Source organism: Pistacia vera, unplaced genomic scaffold, assembly GCF_008641045.1.
Source record: "Pistacia vera cultivar Batoury unplaced genomic scaffold, PisVer_v2 Contig978, whole genome shotgun sequence".
NCBI lineage: Eukaryota > Viridiplantae > Streptophyta > Magnoliopsida > Sapindales > Anacardiaceae > Pistacia > Pistacia vera.
This window is the reverse complement of record NW_022196865.1, coordinates 162,169-180,949: the sequence shown is the minus strand read 5'-3', so window position 1 is coordinate 180,949 and position 18,781 is coordinate 162,169. Positions and strand designations below refer to the sequence as shown.

Below are 18,781 nucleotides of genomic sequence, written 5' to 3'. Positions count from 1 at the left end.
TGTTAAGTAGAGTTGGGTGGTTATTACTAAGTAAGATATAAAAATTAAAAATAGTTGAATAATTGGGAGTAGTATTTTGAGAATAGGGAAATAAATGTGCATTTTGATTTGAAATACGAATAGAATATTTAAACAAATGTAAGACTGTGTTTGTTTCCTTATACAAACTCTATTATATCCTACTATCCTATCCAATCCTATCAAAATACATATTTGGATATTTTTAAAATCCAATATATTCTATTCAACTCAAAATATTTAGATTTTTTAACCCCCTAAAACTAAACACCCCCAACAATAAAAGTTTATAAATTGACAAAAACACCCCTACCTACTCACATATTGTCAATAGTCAGCCACCATCGCCGAAAGGTGGCTTGAATCTGTTGGAATGGTGCACAATCGGTTGGATGTAACTAATCGTGCATTGATCTAACCTTTTTAGCCAAGTCTATGGCCAAAGATCTCACCATTGACAACTACATTTGGTCGTCAATGATGGCCATATCTTGACTATTGTCAACAGCTAGATCTTTGACTATAGATCTGGTCGAAAAATGTTAGATCGATGCACTACCAACCAGATCCAGCTGGTCGTGAGCCATTTCAGCGATTTCCGACCATTGTCCGAGCAGTGGTGGTCAGCTGCCAGCATTTAATGTGTGGGTAGGGGTGTTTTTGGTAATTATAAAAAATTTATTGTAGAGGGTGTTTAGCTAAATTAACAAATATAGGGGGTTAAAAATAAGGTGCGTTTGTTTTAGTATTTTGGATAGTATTTTTTGAAAAAGTAAGAGTTGGGTGGTTATTACAAGATATCATTTGAAAATTAACAAAAACACGCTCTAGGTTTGTTAATTTACTAAACACCCTAATAATAAAACATTGAAAATTAAAAAACACTCCTACCCCCACTCGCCCATTAAATACCAATAGTCATCCACCACCAGTGGAGGGTGGTTGAAGTCATCGTATCAGTACACGATTGACTGGATCTGATCGATCGTGCCTTGATATAGCATTTTCTAGCCAGATCCACCGTGGATCTAGTTATCCATAAGTAGATCTGGCCATTGATGGCCAGATCTGGATCGACGACGACCATAACTTGGTCGTCATTGACGACTAACCATAGCCAGATCTTTGACCGTAAATTTGACATTTTTTCGACCAGATCCATGATAGATTTGGCCGATAGTATGCCGATCTAGCCTTTTTCGGTCAGATCCACGGTGAATTTGGCCGAAAAAGACTAGATCTATAACCAGATTTTTGTCCATAGCTAGTCGTTGATGTTTGTTGATCATCAACGATGGTCGTATCTTTAGCCGTCGTTGACGACCAAATGCAGCCAGATCTAACTGTCAATAGCCAAATCTACCCATAGATCTGGCCTTTTTCGGAAAAGGCCATATCGGCACATGACCAGCCAGATCCAGTCGGTCATACGCCGATACAGTGACTCTAGCCACCCTACGACTGTGGTAGCTGACTGTCTATATTTAATGGGTAGGTTCGGGGTGTTTTTATTAATTTTTAATATTTTATTATAGGGTGTTTAGCAAATAAACAAACATAGGGAGATATTTTTGCTTATTTCCAAATCCTACATCGTAATATCCACCCAATTTTACCTTTTTCAAAATATTATTTTAAAAAGTATCAGAATAATGAATCAAATGGACCTATAGTATTTTTAAAATAGGGAAATAAATCTGTATTCTGGAAATAATAGGAATATAATAGGGCAAAAATAAGGAAACAAACGCACCAGATTCTTGAACGAGAAAGTTTATACTATGACGGGAATATAAAAGGAATCAGAATGACGTCACTCTTAAATCAAGTTAATAAATATGTATTCCATAATATATTGATTGTCAAACAAGGCTGATTGTTAGGATGAATGAGATTTAAGTTTTTATTTACTAGTTCTAGGTGCATAGACAACAATAATCTCCTTCCGTATCTTTAATTTGCTACTTCAATACATATACATAGATCAAACATTTAAGATTATTTTTGTGAATATAATAAATATTTTCAATAAATATTTTCTAAAAATTTACTTAACACATTTTCAAATTCAAATCATATTCTCTTAATAACAACTCAACTCAACTCAATTTTTTTAAAAAAAAAAAAAAATACTATTCTAAATATTCTATCAAAGACAGCTAAAACATTTAGTCAAATAATACTTTAAACAATAGTAATATATAATTTTTCTAGGGATAAATCTTGATGATATTAAAATATTATGAAATAAATTTAAAAAAAAAAATGCCTTGAGAGATTAATCTTGACCGCACACGTAAGGAATATGATCTCAAATTCAAGATTTTAAGCCTAGGATCCGCCCGAGAAATCTATCCATCTATCTAGTTCATTTCTACAAAATTCTTGTTCGGATTAAAATTATTTTTATAATATTAAAATCATTATAGAAAAAAAAAAATGTTTTGACAAATGAGATAGAGGATGAGGTAAGGTTTTCATAACTTTCATGTTAAATGTTATTATATAGTTGAATAAAATATTTCATATGATGTATCTATATGGATGTTTAGAAGTACATATCAAATCGATGAATTATAAATTATAAAAAATAAATTAAAATTGATGAAGAATACCATTTTAGAATTTAATTTTTAATCTTAAATATTTCGGCTTATGGAATTTTTTCCACGGTTGGTTACTTCGTTGGAACCTGATCCTTGTATACAATAACAAATCTAGAAATTTTTGTTAAGGTATGCCAATATAAAAACTAATTGCATAGAACATTCATGTTCTTTTTTTTTTTTTTTTTTTGGGTCGAAATTGTCACAAAAAGAAAAAAAATTACATATTAATATATTTTTTTAATTTGAGGGTGGGCCTCCAGATCCGCCCTTGCTTATATATGTTGCTAAACCTAGATATGAATAATAATTCGTTGTGACGTAATTATAAAGGGATGATCATAGAAAACCCTATGTAAATCGCCTAATACTAACAACTCCCAAACATATGGGAAATTGGACCATAGACCCCCTTTTAAATGGATGATTTTAAATAGCAAAAAATTTTATTGTCGGATGATTTTGATAATTTATTTAACCAAAACCAAATTTTATAACAAAACTAAAGATTCTGTTAGCTTTTTTTTTTTTTTTTTTTTTTACAAAAAATTACTAATAAATTTTTTTATAATAAAGCTAACAAAAAAATGATATGTTAATTTTATAAATAGTTGTTCATATTAAAAAATTAAAAAAAAATCAATTAAACAAAAAAATATTGATATCGAAAACATATAGAAGTTGGGCCTAAAGCCCAACAACATCCTATTTTTTATATGGGCCTAAAGCCCAAAATAAAAGAACACGCGGGAGCTTTTTAATGGTAACAAACCAGAGAAAACAACGAAGAAAAAACGAGGGAAAAGAGTGAAGAAAAGTGAGAGAAGAGAGACGAGGAGTTGCTCAGCGAACATACATAACAGTGGGTAAGGCGTTGTTGTTTTTGTTTTTTTTTTTTTTGAATTAATTTTTACAATTTGTTGCATCAAATTCTGTGTTTATTTGAAGTTCATTTTTGGCTCTCATGTTTTCTCATTATCTTCTACCTGAAGAATTCCCACAAAACACTTTGCGTTCTAGCTCATAATCATACCAATCTCTCTCTGCAAATTCAATTTGAAGACTTGTTTCTTCTTTAACAACGCCAGACAACATTCCTCTGCTTGATTCTTTCTTTCTCTGATCACCGAAATAGTCGTCCATGAATCTTCAAAAAAGCCGTTCTTTACTATTTTTGTCCTCTCTTTTTCCTTGAAATTCATATTATTCTATTTTATTTTCTCTTGTTTTGACTTCATGGTCCAAGAAACTTTTTAATATTCAACCCTTTAATATCTTCTTTTGCCCATCAGAACTGATACTTTTTTTCTCTGATTTTCTCTCCAAGTTCTTGAATGTTCAACTTGCTTTTAATTGCTTTGATTTTAATATGTACTCGGAGACGACGCCTAGCGTACAACCGCCCATCGCTAACCACTGCGGGACTCCACTGGCAGCTTCCACTATCTGCAACAAGTGTGTTTTTGTTGGATAAATCGCTGGGGAGATTGCTGCCATCTGGTGTGAAATTTGATTGGAGAAGTTGTTGTTTTGGAGTTTGATTTGGGAGTGTTGAACTGGATTTTGTGATTGACTTTGCTGGTTGTGGAATTCGCCATTTCACCTTGCCTACCACCTGCTTGGTAAATTGCCTATGCCACTCTCACCATCATACACACATCCCACTACCAGCAACATTCTGTCCAGGCGCCCAACCCATATTGTGTACAGTAAACGGGTACCCGCGGGTCCTCTGTATTGGACCCGTTTAGAACCGACCCGTTTTAGACCTGTACCCGTTGCACCCATGCCCGGCCTACGTGCCTGTTTTGCCAAGTCTAAATTTAGCATCTGGGTATGCTAGAAACGTTGTTATTTGAATGATTGAAAATGGTTTTTCAAAGGGGAGGTACTTTCTTTGATGTGTTTTCGTTCACGTGTCAAGAGGGCTGAACAATGTGATAAAGAGAATGTTGTTAGCGTTTCCCGGATTGTATATTATGACATGTTTTTAGTTGAGTGCAAGGAATTCGCTATTTCTTGTGGGGTGTCAAATTGTGAGTGGTTCAATACCATTAAGTTGCATTTTATATTCTTAGTATGAAAATGTTATGAATTTTAATAGTTTTCTTTTTCTTGTGTTCTTCACTGTTGGTGTAATGGGAAATTTATGCCAATGATTAATTTTTTAAAGGAAATGAAGAAGTTTTTAAAACAATGTAGTTGGAATAAGAGTGTGGAGACAGAGCAGTCCTACACCGGCTGAACACGTTATAAGTTTTATCACTTGAGAACAGGGAACTTCTGATGAGTTTTTATTGTTTAGTGATAGAGTTTCAATTCTACCCCACATTTATCGGAATCCTGAGTACATCTCTGTAACGTAGGTTTTATTTACTGAGGATTTGGAATCGAAAAATGGGTTTTGAAAAAGCAGTGATGGTGCAAAATTCTACTGCTTGTGCCATGGAGTGGAGCATTGAGCTTGAGAAGGCCCTGCGCTCAAAAAACCCTGGTGAGAATGAGAGCATTCCTATTGTTGTTGTATGTGTATTTCATGTGTGGTTTTGATTTGAACACTTTTAGACTTTGATACTTGATGAGTATTCAGGTAGGTGTATTGAGGCAATATATCAGATTGGACTAAGACTGGAGCAGTGGAGTGGAGAACCAGAAGGTACAATGGTAGTTTACAACATGTTTGGTTTGGTTCCAGGAGAGGACAGGCTGTTTGCGAATACTATCTTTTTACGCCTTGCTGATGCATTTCAGTTGGGAAACAAACGTACTAGGGTCACCATTGTCAGGATTTTTTTATCACTGCTCAAGCACTGCAGAAAAAAGAGGAAAAATAAACAAATGAATGGGGTTTTATCCAAGTCAAGGGTACAAAACCACTTAGAACTGTTGAAAAGAGTTAAGGCTGTTTTTGACTCAGGGGATGTGGAGTCAAGAGCATTGGCTTTAGTCTTGTTTGGTTGTTGGGCTGATTTTGCAAAAGACAGTGCTCAGATACGGTACTTGGTACTTTCCAGCTTGGTGTCTTCTAATGTCTTGGACGTCCGTGAAATATTCTTTCTACCATTAGAATGCTTCTATTTTCTTTTCTTTTTCTTTTTTATAATTTTTATCATCATTGATATTGTCTTCTTAATTTTAATTTTTTCAAAATAAAATCTAAGGGTCCGTTTGTTTTATTATTTTGGATAGGATTTTAAAAATGATATTGGGTGGTTGAATAGGGGAGTATTACGAGGTAAAATTTAAAAATTTATTAAAAAACCCTGTAGGTTTGCTAATTTAATAAACACCCCAATATATAAAAACATTGTAAAATGAAAAAAACACTCCTATCACCCGCAGTGCCAAATTCCGGCCACCACCGCCAGAATCTGGCTAGAAAATTGCGTAACGACACATACCGGTCGGATCTGGCGGATATGGCATCGATATCGCCTTTTCCAGTCAAATCTACCACGGATCTGGCCGGAAAAGGCCAGATCTACGGCCAAATGTGGTCGTTGACGGCCGAAAAAGACCGAAGAAGTCACAGATATGGTCGTCGCTGATGGCCAGATCGATGAACTACCGGCCAGTTCTGGTCGTGGTGTAGGCCGTTGTACAGATTCCAGCTACCATCGACGGTGGTTGCTGGAATCTGGCAAGTATAGGTTGATGGGGGTGTTTTTGTTAATTTTTAAACTTTTTTCTGGGGGTATTTAATGAAATTAATAAACTTAAGTGGTCTAAAAGTAATTAAAAAAATATAGTAATATTTTTGGAATAATGTGTCAAACAATATTTGGGGAATAACATTGGGAATATGGGTAGAAATAGGGAGCCAAACGCACCCTCGAATTTCTAACTTATTGATAGTTGGCAATTTTTTTTTTTTTTTTTCAAAAATAATCAGAACTGCTTGCCATTAATATTTTGTATTTTCAACGTAAAAGTATATGTATTCGCGTGTAGTCCCATTATCTTGCAGGCTATTTCCAGACTGTATTGTCATGTTCATGACATTGTCCATATTATGGTTCTGAAAGCAACAGAAAGTTCTGTCTGGATGAGGTTAAAATGTTGGATATTTACATGAGAAATGGCAGAGAATAGACCATTATTAAATTTGTTATCATATAGTTGTATAGACTGCAATTGGTTTCTGCCACGCAACCAACCATTAAACAGAACATAAAAATTATTCTGCCACATTTCCACTTATCCTACTCGTGCTGCTTTTGATGATTTTAAATGATTATTTGTGCAAAACTATCCGCAAACTTAGATTCTGTTTTTACAGGTAAGAGCATCATTGTTTGCTACAGGTTGTTTTTCTGAGCTAGCAGATGACTTCTCATCTGTTGTATTAGAGATGGTGGTTAATATGGTGACTTCTTCTGAAATAGAGTCAGTTGTGAGGCTAGCTGCCGTGCGTGTTTTTTCAAAAATGGGGTGCACATTCTCTAATGCAAATAGAGCTTTCAAGGTTTCATGACTCTCTCTGAATCTATTTCACCCTCAGATAAACATGAATATGCAAATTTGCATGTAAAAAGAATCAGTTCTGAGTGAGAAAGGTGCACTTGTGATGTCAATCCTATAATCATGGTGACATGGTAATCATACATGCATGGATGGTACAAACTGGTTTGGAAAATCTAAAATTATTATTCTGTATCAGAAATGGAGAGTCGTGCACGTGTAGTTCTGAGTGCACATCAATTAAGAATTTACTTAACTCTTATATTATGGCATATGAAGGGTAATAACTGTTCTTTGATTTTCAATTCTGTTTGAACTTTCATATAATGACTTATATTTGATTAGACAAACTTTTGCTTTTCTTATTCATAAGCTTGCTCATTCTAGGGCCCTGATATATATTATACTCGCTGACTGGTGTCCAATTTGTGTTTGTAAAGGAGTTGTTTGGTCCAGTTAGAATTTCATCTAACTAATGCATCTGTTATGATCATTATTCCTTTCCGATGAATGCCCCAAATTTTTATATTAAGAATATGACTTGGCCTTGCCCAGGCTTGGGAAGAACAGTAGAGCAAGTAGTGTTAGTGTAGCAAAAATGCTACAATTATTTGGATTTTTGTTCTTTAAACTGATAATTGACAATTTGATCTCTTTCATATTAACACATAATAGAAATAAGTTTTCGTGCAAAGGGATGCTTCTTTAGAGCATATTGAGTTCATGGATTAATATCCAAGAAAGCATTGCTAGTAACTGCGAACCAATAATGGGGTTTTATTCTAGCTGTTGGTCTAATAAACGAGTCACATGGTGGACAAATTGTAGGACATGTGGAACCTCATCATAGTCCAATAATATTTGCAACAAAGTTTTATCTGCAGTAATAGAATTATTTATAATTTAATTAATTCTGTGATTAGTGATGATTGCTAATTTCTATGTCTAATATAAACTAATCATCAGCTTCACGCAGGCAGGTTTAAAGCTGGTGGTCGGCTGTCGCGAAGAGGACATTTTAGTTGCAATGTTGGCTTCACTCTCAAAACTATGTTACAAGTCTACTGTTCTTATTTCTGAACAGGTATCTATTCATTCATCTATGTTGATTCTCTGTGTGTTTAGTCAGGGGGCTATTGTTGGATTCTGCTTATCTGCTTACTCGACATAGTCAAAAGGCTTCTTTTATTTGTACTAGATTGTGTACATCATTCTTTTATTGTAGCAAACAGCTGTAGACTAGGTGCATTATGGTTAGACAGATTAGAATTTGTAATTCCTGTTTCTCTCTCTGCCTCCATACTTTTTCTTAATCTCTGCTTTGATAACACACAGTTTTAACTTTGTTATTCTGACAAGTTGAAAAATTGGAGGTTTTAAAGGCTGGTGTGCTTAAAATAAAGGATCAAGACTCTTGTTCGGCCAAAAGATGTGGCCAAAATTATGCTCTAATCATTTTCTTTTAAAAGTACAAATTGAGAACTTTTGGTTAACCTTGCTATGTGGATGCAGGTGGACTTTCTTTTATCACTTTTTAATAGTGAAAAAACTCTGCGTACACAAGCAACTTCCTTAAGATGTCTGCATTTTATTTTTTCAAAGGGAATGTGTCAGTCTATAGTTGGTGCAAGTGTGATTAAAACATTAATTAGCATAACAGATAATCTTGAACTTCCATCAACCATGCAATGTGAAGCTCTACAAATTCTGCATAAGGTCAGCACTGAACTCGTGTCATTAACTTGTTTTTGTATTGTTGGATTTACGGCCTACTAATTCATCTATGGGAATTTGCAGATCTTTTTGTGTACATCATCCAATCTGGCATGTGTTAACATGCCTGAATTTGCTGAGCTATTAAGAATTGTTGATAATGCATCCCAATCTCCAAACTTGTCGAAGAGCCTTCATGCCATCCATATCCTGGTAGATGTATTAATTAGGCTTCAGAGAATAACAGAAATGGATACCTTACCTCTACCTTCTCAGGTTGTCTCATTAATTATGGACCGCTTCACCTTGCTGGTGAAGACTTTGTCAGATCTGTGCCAATTTAAGTCTACAGTATTTCAAGACATCCAAAATCTTCTCAAGCTTCTTTATCATATAGTTGGAAAACATCCAGATCTCGGTGTCTTCGTGCTGGATAAAGTTCATTCATTTGTTGAGGATCTTGTTAATAGTAAGAACAATGTTATAGCTGGGAGGCAAGCAGATTCAGCAGTTAATGACAATTTGGAGTTTAATAGGGAAAGTCATAAGGCCATCACTTCAAAGCTTGTGTGTATTGTAAACAGATTTGTAGTGTCCTGCCTTGAGAGTTTACATGAAGCTGGTGCCATAAACAACCAGGTCTTTGATAAAGTAAAGCTTCTGGTTGAGTGTGTACATCATTGCAACTTACTTAATTGCTATACACATACAATCTACTCTATCTTGTTGCATTCTCAAATCATCTGGGGTTGCATGGTTAACAGGAATGAGGAAGCTGGTGGAGTTGAAGGAAACTCGCATATCTTTGTTCAAAATAGCTTTGTTGAGCATGAACTCTTTACCCTTGAGTTTGCAAAAAGGATGTTGACACAGGGGGATAACTGGCCTGCTTATAAAAGCGGAATATATGCTGCATGTCAAGGAGTGTGGACCACAGCTAACTTTATCTTTGGGCAACTAATAACGAAAGTTCAATCTGATACCTATGGTTTCTGGTTAAAGTCTTTATCTCAATGGGCTCATTGTGAGATTATAATTCAGCAGCTTGTCTTTGCGAAACAAGGTTCCATCTCTTTTGATTGGTTAGAGAACATGCTCTCCAAAGATGATTTATCTAAAAATGGAGAAGGTAATGCTGGTCATATCCATGAGATTATTTTCAGTCAAGCACTTGACATTGCTTACAAGAGTTGTGGCTCTGCAGGAAGAACATTAGAAACCATTTTGACATCTGGTAAAACCTTTTGTTTTCAGGGATGGTTTTTGGCTCTAAGAGCTAAGTTTCTTGGAGTGCTTGTGGACATATTTGGCGTTTTAAGCTCTCTTCCATCAGAGCAGGACAATATTACTACTGATTCACAAGTTGGGAAAAGTTTGATGGTTGAGAGACGCAAATTATTGCGGCAAATTACTCAAATATCTTTTAAGTTGAAGAGGCTATCACAAGAGTATGATCTAATTGCCTCATCTTTCACTGGAATGGACAGCAGAAGTTCAAAAATCCTTAAAGCACTTGCTCTAAGTTGTTCGGTGTTGGCCTTTAGCACTGGATTTGCTCTCTACACTCATTTGCTTCCTAACTATGGAACTCTAATGACTACAGATCTTCTCGAAGGCTCGCAGAACTGTTCACATGTAATGCTAATACAAAACTTACTTGGGAGGTTGTGGAATCTTGACCATGAGACGAGTACAAAACTCTGCATGCTTTTAGAGGTCAGTGATTGGTCCAAGAATTGTTTTCACTTGCAGTTAGGAAATCAGAGACTGACCATTAGTTGTGAAGTTAAAGATATTGTTGACGTCTGTAGTTATGCTGTTTCTGGCATTGTTTGGCTGCAAAATGAGGCAAACAAAGTTCATAATGAGGAGAATCTATCCAAAGTCACCAAGAATGGCTTCCAACTTCTGTCAAGCATTATTTTGAAATGGATGTGCATCCCTTTCCGAGCTCCCAAGTACTTCTTCAAAATAAGGTATGCCAATCTTACAATTTGCTTTACAAGTCTCTTTCATGGTACAGAATTAGTTGAACAGATTTCTTCCAAATATGGTCAACCACTTCGTAAATCTACTATTAGATACAAAATTATTTTAGTAAAGTTAAATTGTTATTTTTTCAAATTTTTTTTGAAAGAAGTTGGAAATGTTTAGACTGAATATTCATCATGGATTATAGATTGCTTGCATTATGATCTTGTTTTTTCCCCTTTAAACAACATTCTAATGACTAAATCTTTCATTAAAATTCAGGCCATGCTTCGGTTCAGAGCTCTTGGTCTCCTGTGCTGGCACAAGTAACCTCGGTGGAATATTCATCTCTACGGGCTTCCACCTATCTCTAAATCTGTGTCTTCAATTGAAAAATGCTTCACCAGATCTCCCAGTTCGGCTGACTAAGTTTTACTGCATCCTATGCTGTAGTCAGAATCCCCTTTCAGACAGACAAAACAGTGAACAAACACCTCAGACTTCTCAAGCTTGGGAAACCGACGACATGGTAGAAATGAATGAAAAGCTTTTCCAGTACGTGAATCAGTGCGCCAAAAAGACCAATCACCGTAAGCGTGCTAGGGATACCGATATTGATAATGATGGTAGGGCTGTGAATACATTTGTGCATTTTGAACCAAATGACAGAGGACAAGGGTTCTCAAATTGCTTGCTTGATGTTTCACAATTTCCAGTGGGTTCTTATAGGATCAAGTGGCATAGCTGTTGTATTGACAGTCAAGGTTCTTACTGGAGCCTTCTCCCCTTGAATGCTGGACCTCTCTTCACTATAAAATGATATTTTTTTTAATCATCTTGTGTGTGCACATAAATATTAGATTAATTTTGCATTTTGTTAAGCTAACAATCAGCCGTTAACCTGTATTTCGTGCTTTAAAAAAAATGGGAAAATATAAAAAATGTTTGTTGGTTTTTGATCAAAAACTTGAAACCTAAATTTGGTTATGAAATTTTGCCCTTTTGGAATTCTTATGAGAATTAAATTTATAAGTTGTAAGGATGTCATAGAAACAAATGTACATGGTTCTCACAAAGTTCATGGTTAGAGAAGTTGAGTCATGCTTATTTGATTGGAACATGTAGAGTAACCTATCAAGTACGTAATTGATTTATGGAAAATATTACACCTATAATCTCTTCTCATAAATTTTCTTTCTGCTAGTAATAGGTTTCGTCTGGGTCTCATTTGATAAATTATAACTAATTAATTATGAGTTGTCATGTCGAAATTGTAAGAAAAAGTTTATGAGAAGAGGTTTTGGATATAATATTACTCTTGATTTATTATCTTATATGATATCGACATGTATCGACTTGATATTTATACGTTCATCATCTAAGCCAGTAAACCCCAAAGGTGACAAAGGGCTCTTCCCAGCAACGAGTCCAATTGACCTCACATCAGCCCAATGACCCCCAATATTGCTTCACGCATGCCCAAATCAGGCGTATTCAACCCAAAGTGAGCCACAAGAACTAAATTAGGGTCATCCAAGTGAGCCGTAATAGGCACAATTAGGCTCTTCTAAGTTCTAACTCATATGAGCCCAATATTGGCTTATCCAATCTATATTATCATCTTACTCTTCCTTAAAATCAGATATTATCTTTATTAAATTGATGATTTCATACATGAATTCAATCCTTATATAATGCAAACTTCTTTACGTGAATAGGGTTGTTGTAAACTACAAGCAAAGAAGATATCCTTTTGCCCTTTAAATATATTTCTTCAAACCCAAGTAAAAAACCATACAATTCATTATTGAATTTAACCAACAACATCATTGAAGACACAAAAACATTCCTTGCTTTCTCACTTTTGTTTCTCCAATCAATTATTCTTACTTCAACCACATGATATAGTTATCTTATTTTATATTTTTTTTATTTATATTAATAAATAAACCCACATGAGAAAAAAAAAAATTAGCATAATTACATCCAAAGTATTTAATCGAATAATATTACACAGTATAATATCATTATGAATAGGGTTTTCAACAAAATTCAGGTTTAATGTGATAATTAGTTATAAACATATAAAGTTTAATTGGTTTAATGTGTTAATTCAACTCCAAATTTTAGGTTTACGATCGATAATTTTTAATATACATAGACTAAAGACTAGTGGCTATATATTCTTATATGTGAAAAATAGTTATTTACAGTCAGTAATCTTTATTTAACAAAAAAAAAAAAAAAATAGGATTATATTTTTAGAGTTAGGAGATCTACAATAACCTAAATTACACGATAATATTGTGGCAAGTCTCAAAATATGGACCCCAAATTGAATAGAAAAGCATTAATTTGACTGAACGGTGGTGACAAAGGAAACATTGTGTTTGGAAGCAGCTTGGCTCCATCCAAATGTGGATTCTGCTAATCCCATCTCGTGAATTTTTGTCTGTCCTTCATCTAACAAAGTGGAAATTAATAAACTGTCCTGATTAATATTTGTCAATCGGGCAATGGTTAATTTTCTGGTTTTGCAATCAGATTTGATTTGAAGATTGCAATTTAAAAGTAAATTATTGCCGAAAGTAAATTGTCTATTGTTTTTTATGGTATTTTCTCTCAATCCAAACACTTGAAATCAAAGTTAAACCAAATAATAATAATATCAATGAAATTATATTTTCCGACTATACAAAATTATCAATTATTTTTGACGTATTGATTCATTTAACTAGGTTATGGGGTTGGTTAAATTCAGTTTTCTTTTTTTTTTTTATCGACTCAAAAGAGTGTATTCGTGCCAATCCAATAATAATCAAAGATCAATAATGTTATCAATAGATATGTTATAGTATTATTCACATAAAAAAAAAAAATTAGAATATTAATCAACCCAGCAATAAGAGCAAACTAAGGAGGCTGCAAATGATTCCCCTGTTAGATATAAAGATAATATTTTTGATTATGATTTACCTAGGAGGTCGTGGCTATGGGTTATTATGGGATAACTCTCTTTGAGGATCGGTCGGGATACGCGTAAACTAATCCAAACGCCTCAGTTGTTAAATAATAATAATAATAATAATAATAATAATTAGAATACATATATACTTTGGAGTTAATCTAAGTTAACCATGAGAAGTAATACTAATAATCCAACTTTTATTTGAAGTCAATGATAATTAATGAGTTTGGTTCCTCTATAATGTAGTTTTCTTAATTTACATAGGTTTTATCTATAGTTAAGCTAACACAATTATAGAACACTGGTAAATTAATGGCATGGAAGACTAAGTAATATTAATGAAATTACTTAATTTAATTAAACAATATTAGTGATCCGATTAGGAGATTCAATTCTTGATCTTCCCATCAAGAATTCTTCACTTACAAGATATTCCCATCAAGACAAACAAATCCATCAATTCTCCACCAAACAATAAATTTGGCACCATCCAATTGATTGATCCCATCAATGAAAACTTCAATAAAGTGTACGTACGTGAAGCTTGTGATGTAACGTATCGGACATTGAAGTTTTCAAATAGGTGAACGGTTCAAAGGTTTTAATATTCTCATTAAAAACTTCTGAAATTCCACGTATAAAGGTTTCTCCTATATATATTAAAGCACAAATGCAGTAGATGCTTCTTGTATAATTCGGATACCAAACTTTTGAATATAGCTAATTTCAATGGTTAGAGGGTTTGTTATATTACTCTAATATTAAAATTAATAACATTACTAATTATTGAAATCAGGAAAATCGTTACGTTGGATAAGTACCCAATAAATTGTACAACCCAAAAGCCATGATCCCTTGGTAAAAAAAATTCAAAAACCTATACAAAACTTTAGTCTAAAAATCAAGAAGAATAATACTACATCGATAACCCTCTCTCACAAATTTTACTATATAATCCTGACGTGGCAGGTTGTAATTGATCAGTTCACAATGGATCTCACTAACCAATTATGAACTCTCACATTAGGGTTGTAAGAGAAAATTTGTGAGAAAGTGTTATCGATGTATTATTACTCAATGAAGACAACCCTTTTAATTAGACTATTGAAGCTTCCCAACTTTGAAGAACAAAGAAGAATGAAATTTCCTTAAAATCCAAGGAAATAGCTGCCCATAAAGAAGTATTATTATTATTATTATTATTATTATTTGTCCCACAAAGACAATACCTTTTCTCTATCTACATCTTGAAAAATTCCATCGTTTATTTCCGACCATTGTCGATTCATGAATTCGGGAAAATTGTTGGATCATTCTAATAGAGCAATGGTTCAATAATATTTCCAATTTTGGAAATCTCTTACATTTAGATCAATGTATATATCCTCGTTTTTCCTAATATTTATGTACTTTTATTTTCTTTGTAAAATTAAATATCTTTACATAAATTCTTATTGTTTTACTGAATTGATAACATTATCAATCTTTTGCTTCAATTATAACGTTTCTCCTAACATAATATCGAGTCGATAAGGTTTTTTATTCCTGAAATCATGAAAGTAGTTGATACCTTAGCTAATTAAACCCTTCACACAATGTCAAAGTTGTAAGGTTTCCCATAAAAGTTAGAAGTTGGTATCTGCTTACCTTTCCTGTTAGGAAATTAAGAAATAAAATTTCAACCGAAGAAAAGCTTGCTTGATAGGCAACCAAACCAATTCTCATGTCATGTCATGTCATCTATAAAAACACCCAAATTATTCTAAGTGTCAAGAGTATGAGCATTTATATATCCCAACAAAACTCTTTATCTATAATTTTAACACGAAATCTTAGTTCACCCCTTCTCTTTCCGTGCCCTCTTCTCTCTGCCAGATTATATAAATTCATCTCCAATGCTCCACATCTCTTGAAGTAGGTCCTGGAAGTCGAAAACTCAGGCCCTGGAAGAAGGAAAATATGGCGAGAAAAGCTGTGTTGTTTCTTTCCATAGTAATGGCGTTGGCCTGCTTGAATATTAGAGTTCAGGTTTCTGCTGAGGATACTGAAGCTATTCCTATCCACGGCGCCCGGTTTAATGGAGGAATGCGCCGAATGCAGGAGTTTAAAGACTCGCTCATTCGCCGGGATTTGGCTTCCGACATCTCTCCTTCTCCTGCTCCTAGCGTTCCTCCGCCTCAGGTATGAAACTCAGAACAAGGAAATTTTATTAGATTAAGAAATACTGTTAAAGTAATTAAGTTACTAAAGTACCGGTCGGTAATGTTACCCGTTTTTAACTAGTTTAGTTTTTACAATAGTGATGGTAATGACGGTGCATGATGATCAGGGAAAATCAGGTCCAAAAGTGTATTATGTGACATCATACGGTGCAGATCCTTCTGGGAAATCAGACAGCACGGACGCAATTCTGAAGGCAATATCAGACGCATACAATGGGCCCAGACTGGGGAATTTAATAGAGGGAATTACTAATCTTGGAGGTGCACAGATTCACCTCGAGGGTGGAAATTATTTGATCAGTAAACCTCTACAGCTACCGGCCGCCGGTGCAGGGAATCTTATGGTAGGCTCTCTAGCATTGGAACTTTCAATTTTGTACATATTTCATCTAAGCCATGCCTTACTATAAATTTGATAGTAAATTAAGTAGTTGATAAAGGAAACAATATAAAAGAAGATTAATAGGGACAGATGTCGCTCTAATAAATAATACCCATGTGGCTAGAAAAGCTTTAAATTGACACAAAGAAGAGAAGTCAATAATATATTATTTCTAGGGCCGTAGCTAATAAATTTATTTTCCATATCAATTCGGTAGTTTTTAAGAGTCAATAACATTACTGATTCGATACAATACGCGAAGTTTATGTCATTGTATAAGTAAGTTTTATTTAAACTTGCCGAATGGTTGCTTATGCATTAAATTAGATGTGATTCTTTTGAATTTTGGAGTCAGCACCACCTAATCCCAATTAGAAAAAGTTGGATATATTGGCCAAACTTTTATATAAGTTTTTATAGATAAAACAGTGTTTCATGTGAATGAAATGATTCCAATTTTATTCCCCTTAAGCTTTTTAAATAAAAGCCTTGTTGCTTTGAATGAAATGGCAGCTTTTTTGCAGAAAGTTTTTCTCTCTTCAAGACTTGTGTCACATATTGAACAAATAAAGTCACCCTTTACCAAAAAAGAATCAAAACCATGTCCGAGTTCATTCTTAGAGGCAAATTTTTTTTTAAATTTCAGATAAAAATCATATCAAGAGAGAATCTTGATCCAATTTCATACAATTTTTTGTTTGTAATGGCACAGATTCATGGAGGAACATTAACAGCCTCAGATAATTTTCCAACAGATGGATATCTAATTGATTTATCAGCAGCAACTTCATCATCTTCAGCCAATAAACAAGAAAAAAATAAAACCTCAATTAATAATTCTCAGCAGCTTGCTTCAGGATCCTCCTACAATTATGAATACATAACCCTCAAAGACCTTATGCTAGATTCCAACTTCAGGGGTGGAGCCATTCAAGTCATAAATTCTCTCAGGACTAGCATTGACAATTGCTACATTGTCCATTTCTCCACCAATGGCATTCTTGTCCAAAGTGGCCATGAAACTTACATCCGAAACTCGTTACTCGGCCAGCACATCACGGCCGGTGGCGATCCAGGCGAACGGAACTTCTCAGGCACAGCAATTAACCTGATGGGGAACGACAATGCTGTCACCGATGTTGTAATTTTCTCGGCTGCTGTAGGCATTATGGTTTCAGGTCCAGCGAATACATTTTCCGGGGTACATTGCTACAATAAGGCCACAGGTTTTGGTGGCACTGGCATTTATTTGAAGCTTCCAGGATTGACACAGACCAGGATAGTTAATTCCTACATGGATTACACTAGCATTGTTGCTGAGGACCCTGTGCAGCTTCATATTTCCAGCAGTTTCTTTCTAGGGGATGCATTTATTCTACTAAAATCAATCAATGGCGTTGCTAATGGGGTCAATATTGTCGATAACATGTTTTCCGGGAGCGATAAAGGAGTTGAAATCGTTCAATTGGATGAATCCAAGGGACCTTTTAAGCAAATTGATCAAGTTGTGGTGAATAGGAACAATGTCAGGGGGATGAATTTGAGAGCAACTGTTGGTAGAGGGTCGATGCAGAGCAATGGAAGCTCATGGACAGTTGATTTTAGTTCACTTTTATTATTTCCTAATCTTATCAGTCATGTTCAATATTCTTTAATCACAAGTGACAGCTCCTTCCCTAACCATGCTCTCCGGAATGTGTCTGCAAATCGTGTTGTGATCGAGTCTGATAAGGCGAGTGCTGGCAGCGTTTTCGTTACAGTGAATCAAGGAGGAACAAATTGAAGCTTAATCAGCTCAATGTTTTGGTCATGGAGACCTTCCCTGATAACTGTGAATAGAGTTCAGTAATTATATACATCTACTCATGGATCATATATGTTCAGGATAATAAAATTCAGCTTTTATTTTAGTTAAGCTCAGATTTAGATTATTTTGTAATGTCTGAGAAGTAAAATAGATCAAACACAAGATTATTTTTGTTACATTTAGATTCTATAGATGCCACAGTGCTTATTGGAAATTCAATTCAATGCTCCAAATGTTTGAAATTCTTGTACACAAAAATGACTAATGGGGTCAAAGATAAGGAATCAAATGCATAATCCAAGAAATTATATCTTTTATTTTAATTGGTTTAACCTAGTATTTAAGTCTTAATTTCATCCTGATTAAGCTCGAACAACTCATCTCTCTTGTGAACATCTTGATTTTATTAAGAGTCGAACTTAAACCAAGTTAATTTTTACATGCCAGATTCATAAAATTTTGTCTTATAACGATAAAATAAGACAAAATGCTACAAATCTTTGTTAACTCTAGCTTAAACGAGTTTTAACTCCGGATGTTAGGTCCATATCTCAGCATTTTCACGAGTTGATTTTTTTTTTTTTTTTTTTTTTTTTGGGATAATGGGAGTGTCTAAGCCAGCTTATGCACACC

General features: G+C 34.3%; 2 protein-coding genes across 8 annotated transcripts in view; both read left to right on the top strand.

The window, feature by feature from the left end:
* The window catches only part of LOC116121389, a 44,416-nt gene extending 32,812 nt beyond the window's left edge, over positions 1-11,604 (top strand). Inside the window, exons 1-9 of one of the 7 annotated variants that reach the window (XM_031407344.1) lie at positions 3,414-3,490; positions 4,006-4,246; positions 4,991-5,118; positions 5,215-5,663; positions 6,904-7,089; positions 8,062-8,169; positions 8,598-8,801; positions 8,883-10,774; positions 11,052-11,604. In XM_031407344.1, coding sequence (XP_031263204.1) covers positions 5,022-5,118; positions 5,215-5,663; positions 6,904-7,089; positions 8,062-8,169; positions 8,598-8,801; positions 8,883-10,774; positions 11,052-11,589 — 3,474 coding nt within the window. In that variant the 5' untranslated portion in view covers positions 3,414-3,490; positions 4,006-4,246; positions 4,991-5,021 and the 3' untranslated portion in view covers positions 11,590-11,604. Of the gene's footprint in view, positions 1-3,403; positions 3,491-3,533; positions 4,661-4,990; positions 5,119-5,214; positions 5,664-6,903; positions 7,090-8,061; positions 8,170-8,597; positions 8,802-8,882; positions 10,775-11,051 lie in introns of those variants that run through there. The other 6 variants (XM_031407347.1, XM_031407346.1, XM_031407343.1 and 3 more) reach the window with 6 other exon arrangements.
* Positions 11,605-15,500: 3,896 nt separating this feature from the next.
* Positions 15,501-18,346, top strand: LOC116121399 (polygalacturonase QRT3). Its single transcript, XM_031407355.1, has 3 exons — positions 15,501-15,918; positions 16,067-16,303; positions 17,054-18,346. The coding sequence occupies exons 1-3, from the start codon at positions 15,697-15,699 to the stop codon at positions 18,122-18,124; spliced, it is 1,530 nt and encodes a 509-aa protein (XP_031263215.1). The 5' UTR covers positions 15,501-15,696; the 3' UTR covers positions 18,125-18,346.
* The last annotated feature ends 435 nt before the right edge of the window (positions 18,347-18,781 follow it).

Excerpts from the sequence above, each read along its gene's own strand:
- LOC116121399 (XM_031407355.1), top strand. The coding sequence starts at position 15,697 with ATGGCGAGAAAAGCTGTGTTGTTTCTTTCCATAGTAATGGCGTTGGCC. Across the intron at positions 15,919-16,066 it reads CTAGCGTTCCTCCGCCTCAG|GGAAAATCAGGTCCAAAAGT; the intron begins GTATGAAACTCA and ends CATGATGATCAG. Across the intron at positions 16,304-17,053 it reads CCGGTGCAGGGAATCTTATG|ATTCATGGAGGAACATTAAC; the intron begins GTAGGCTCTCTA and ends GTAATGGCACAG.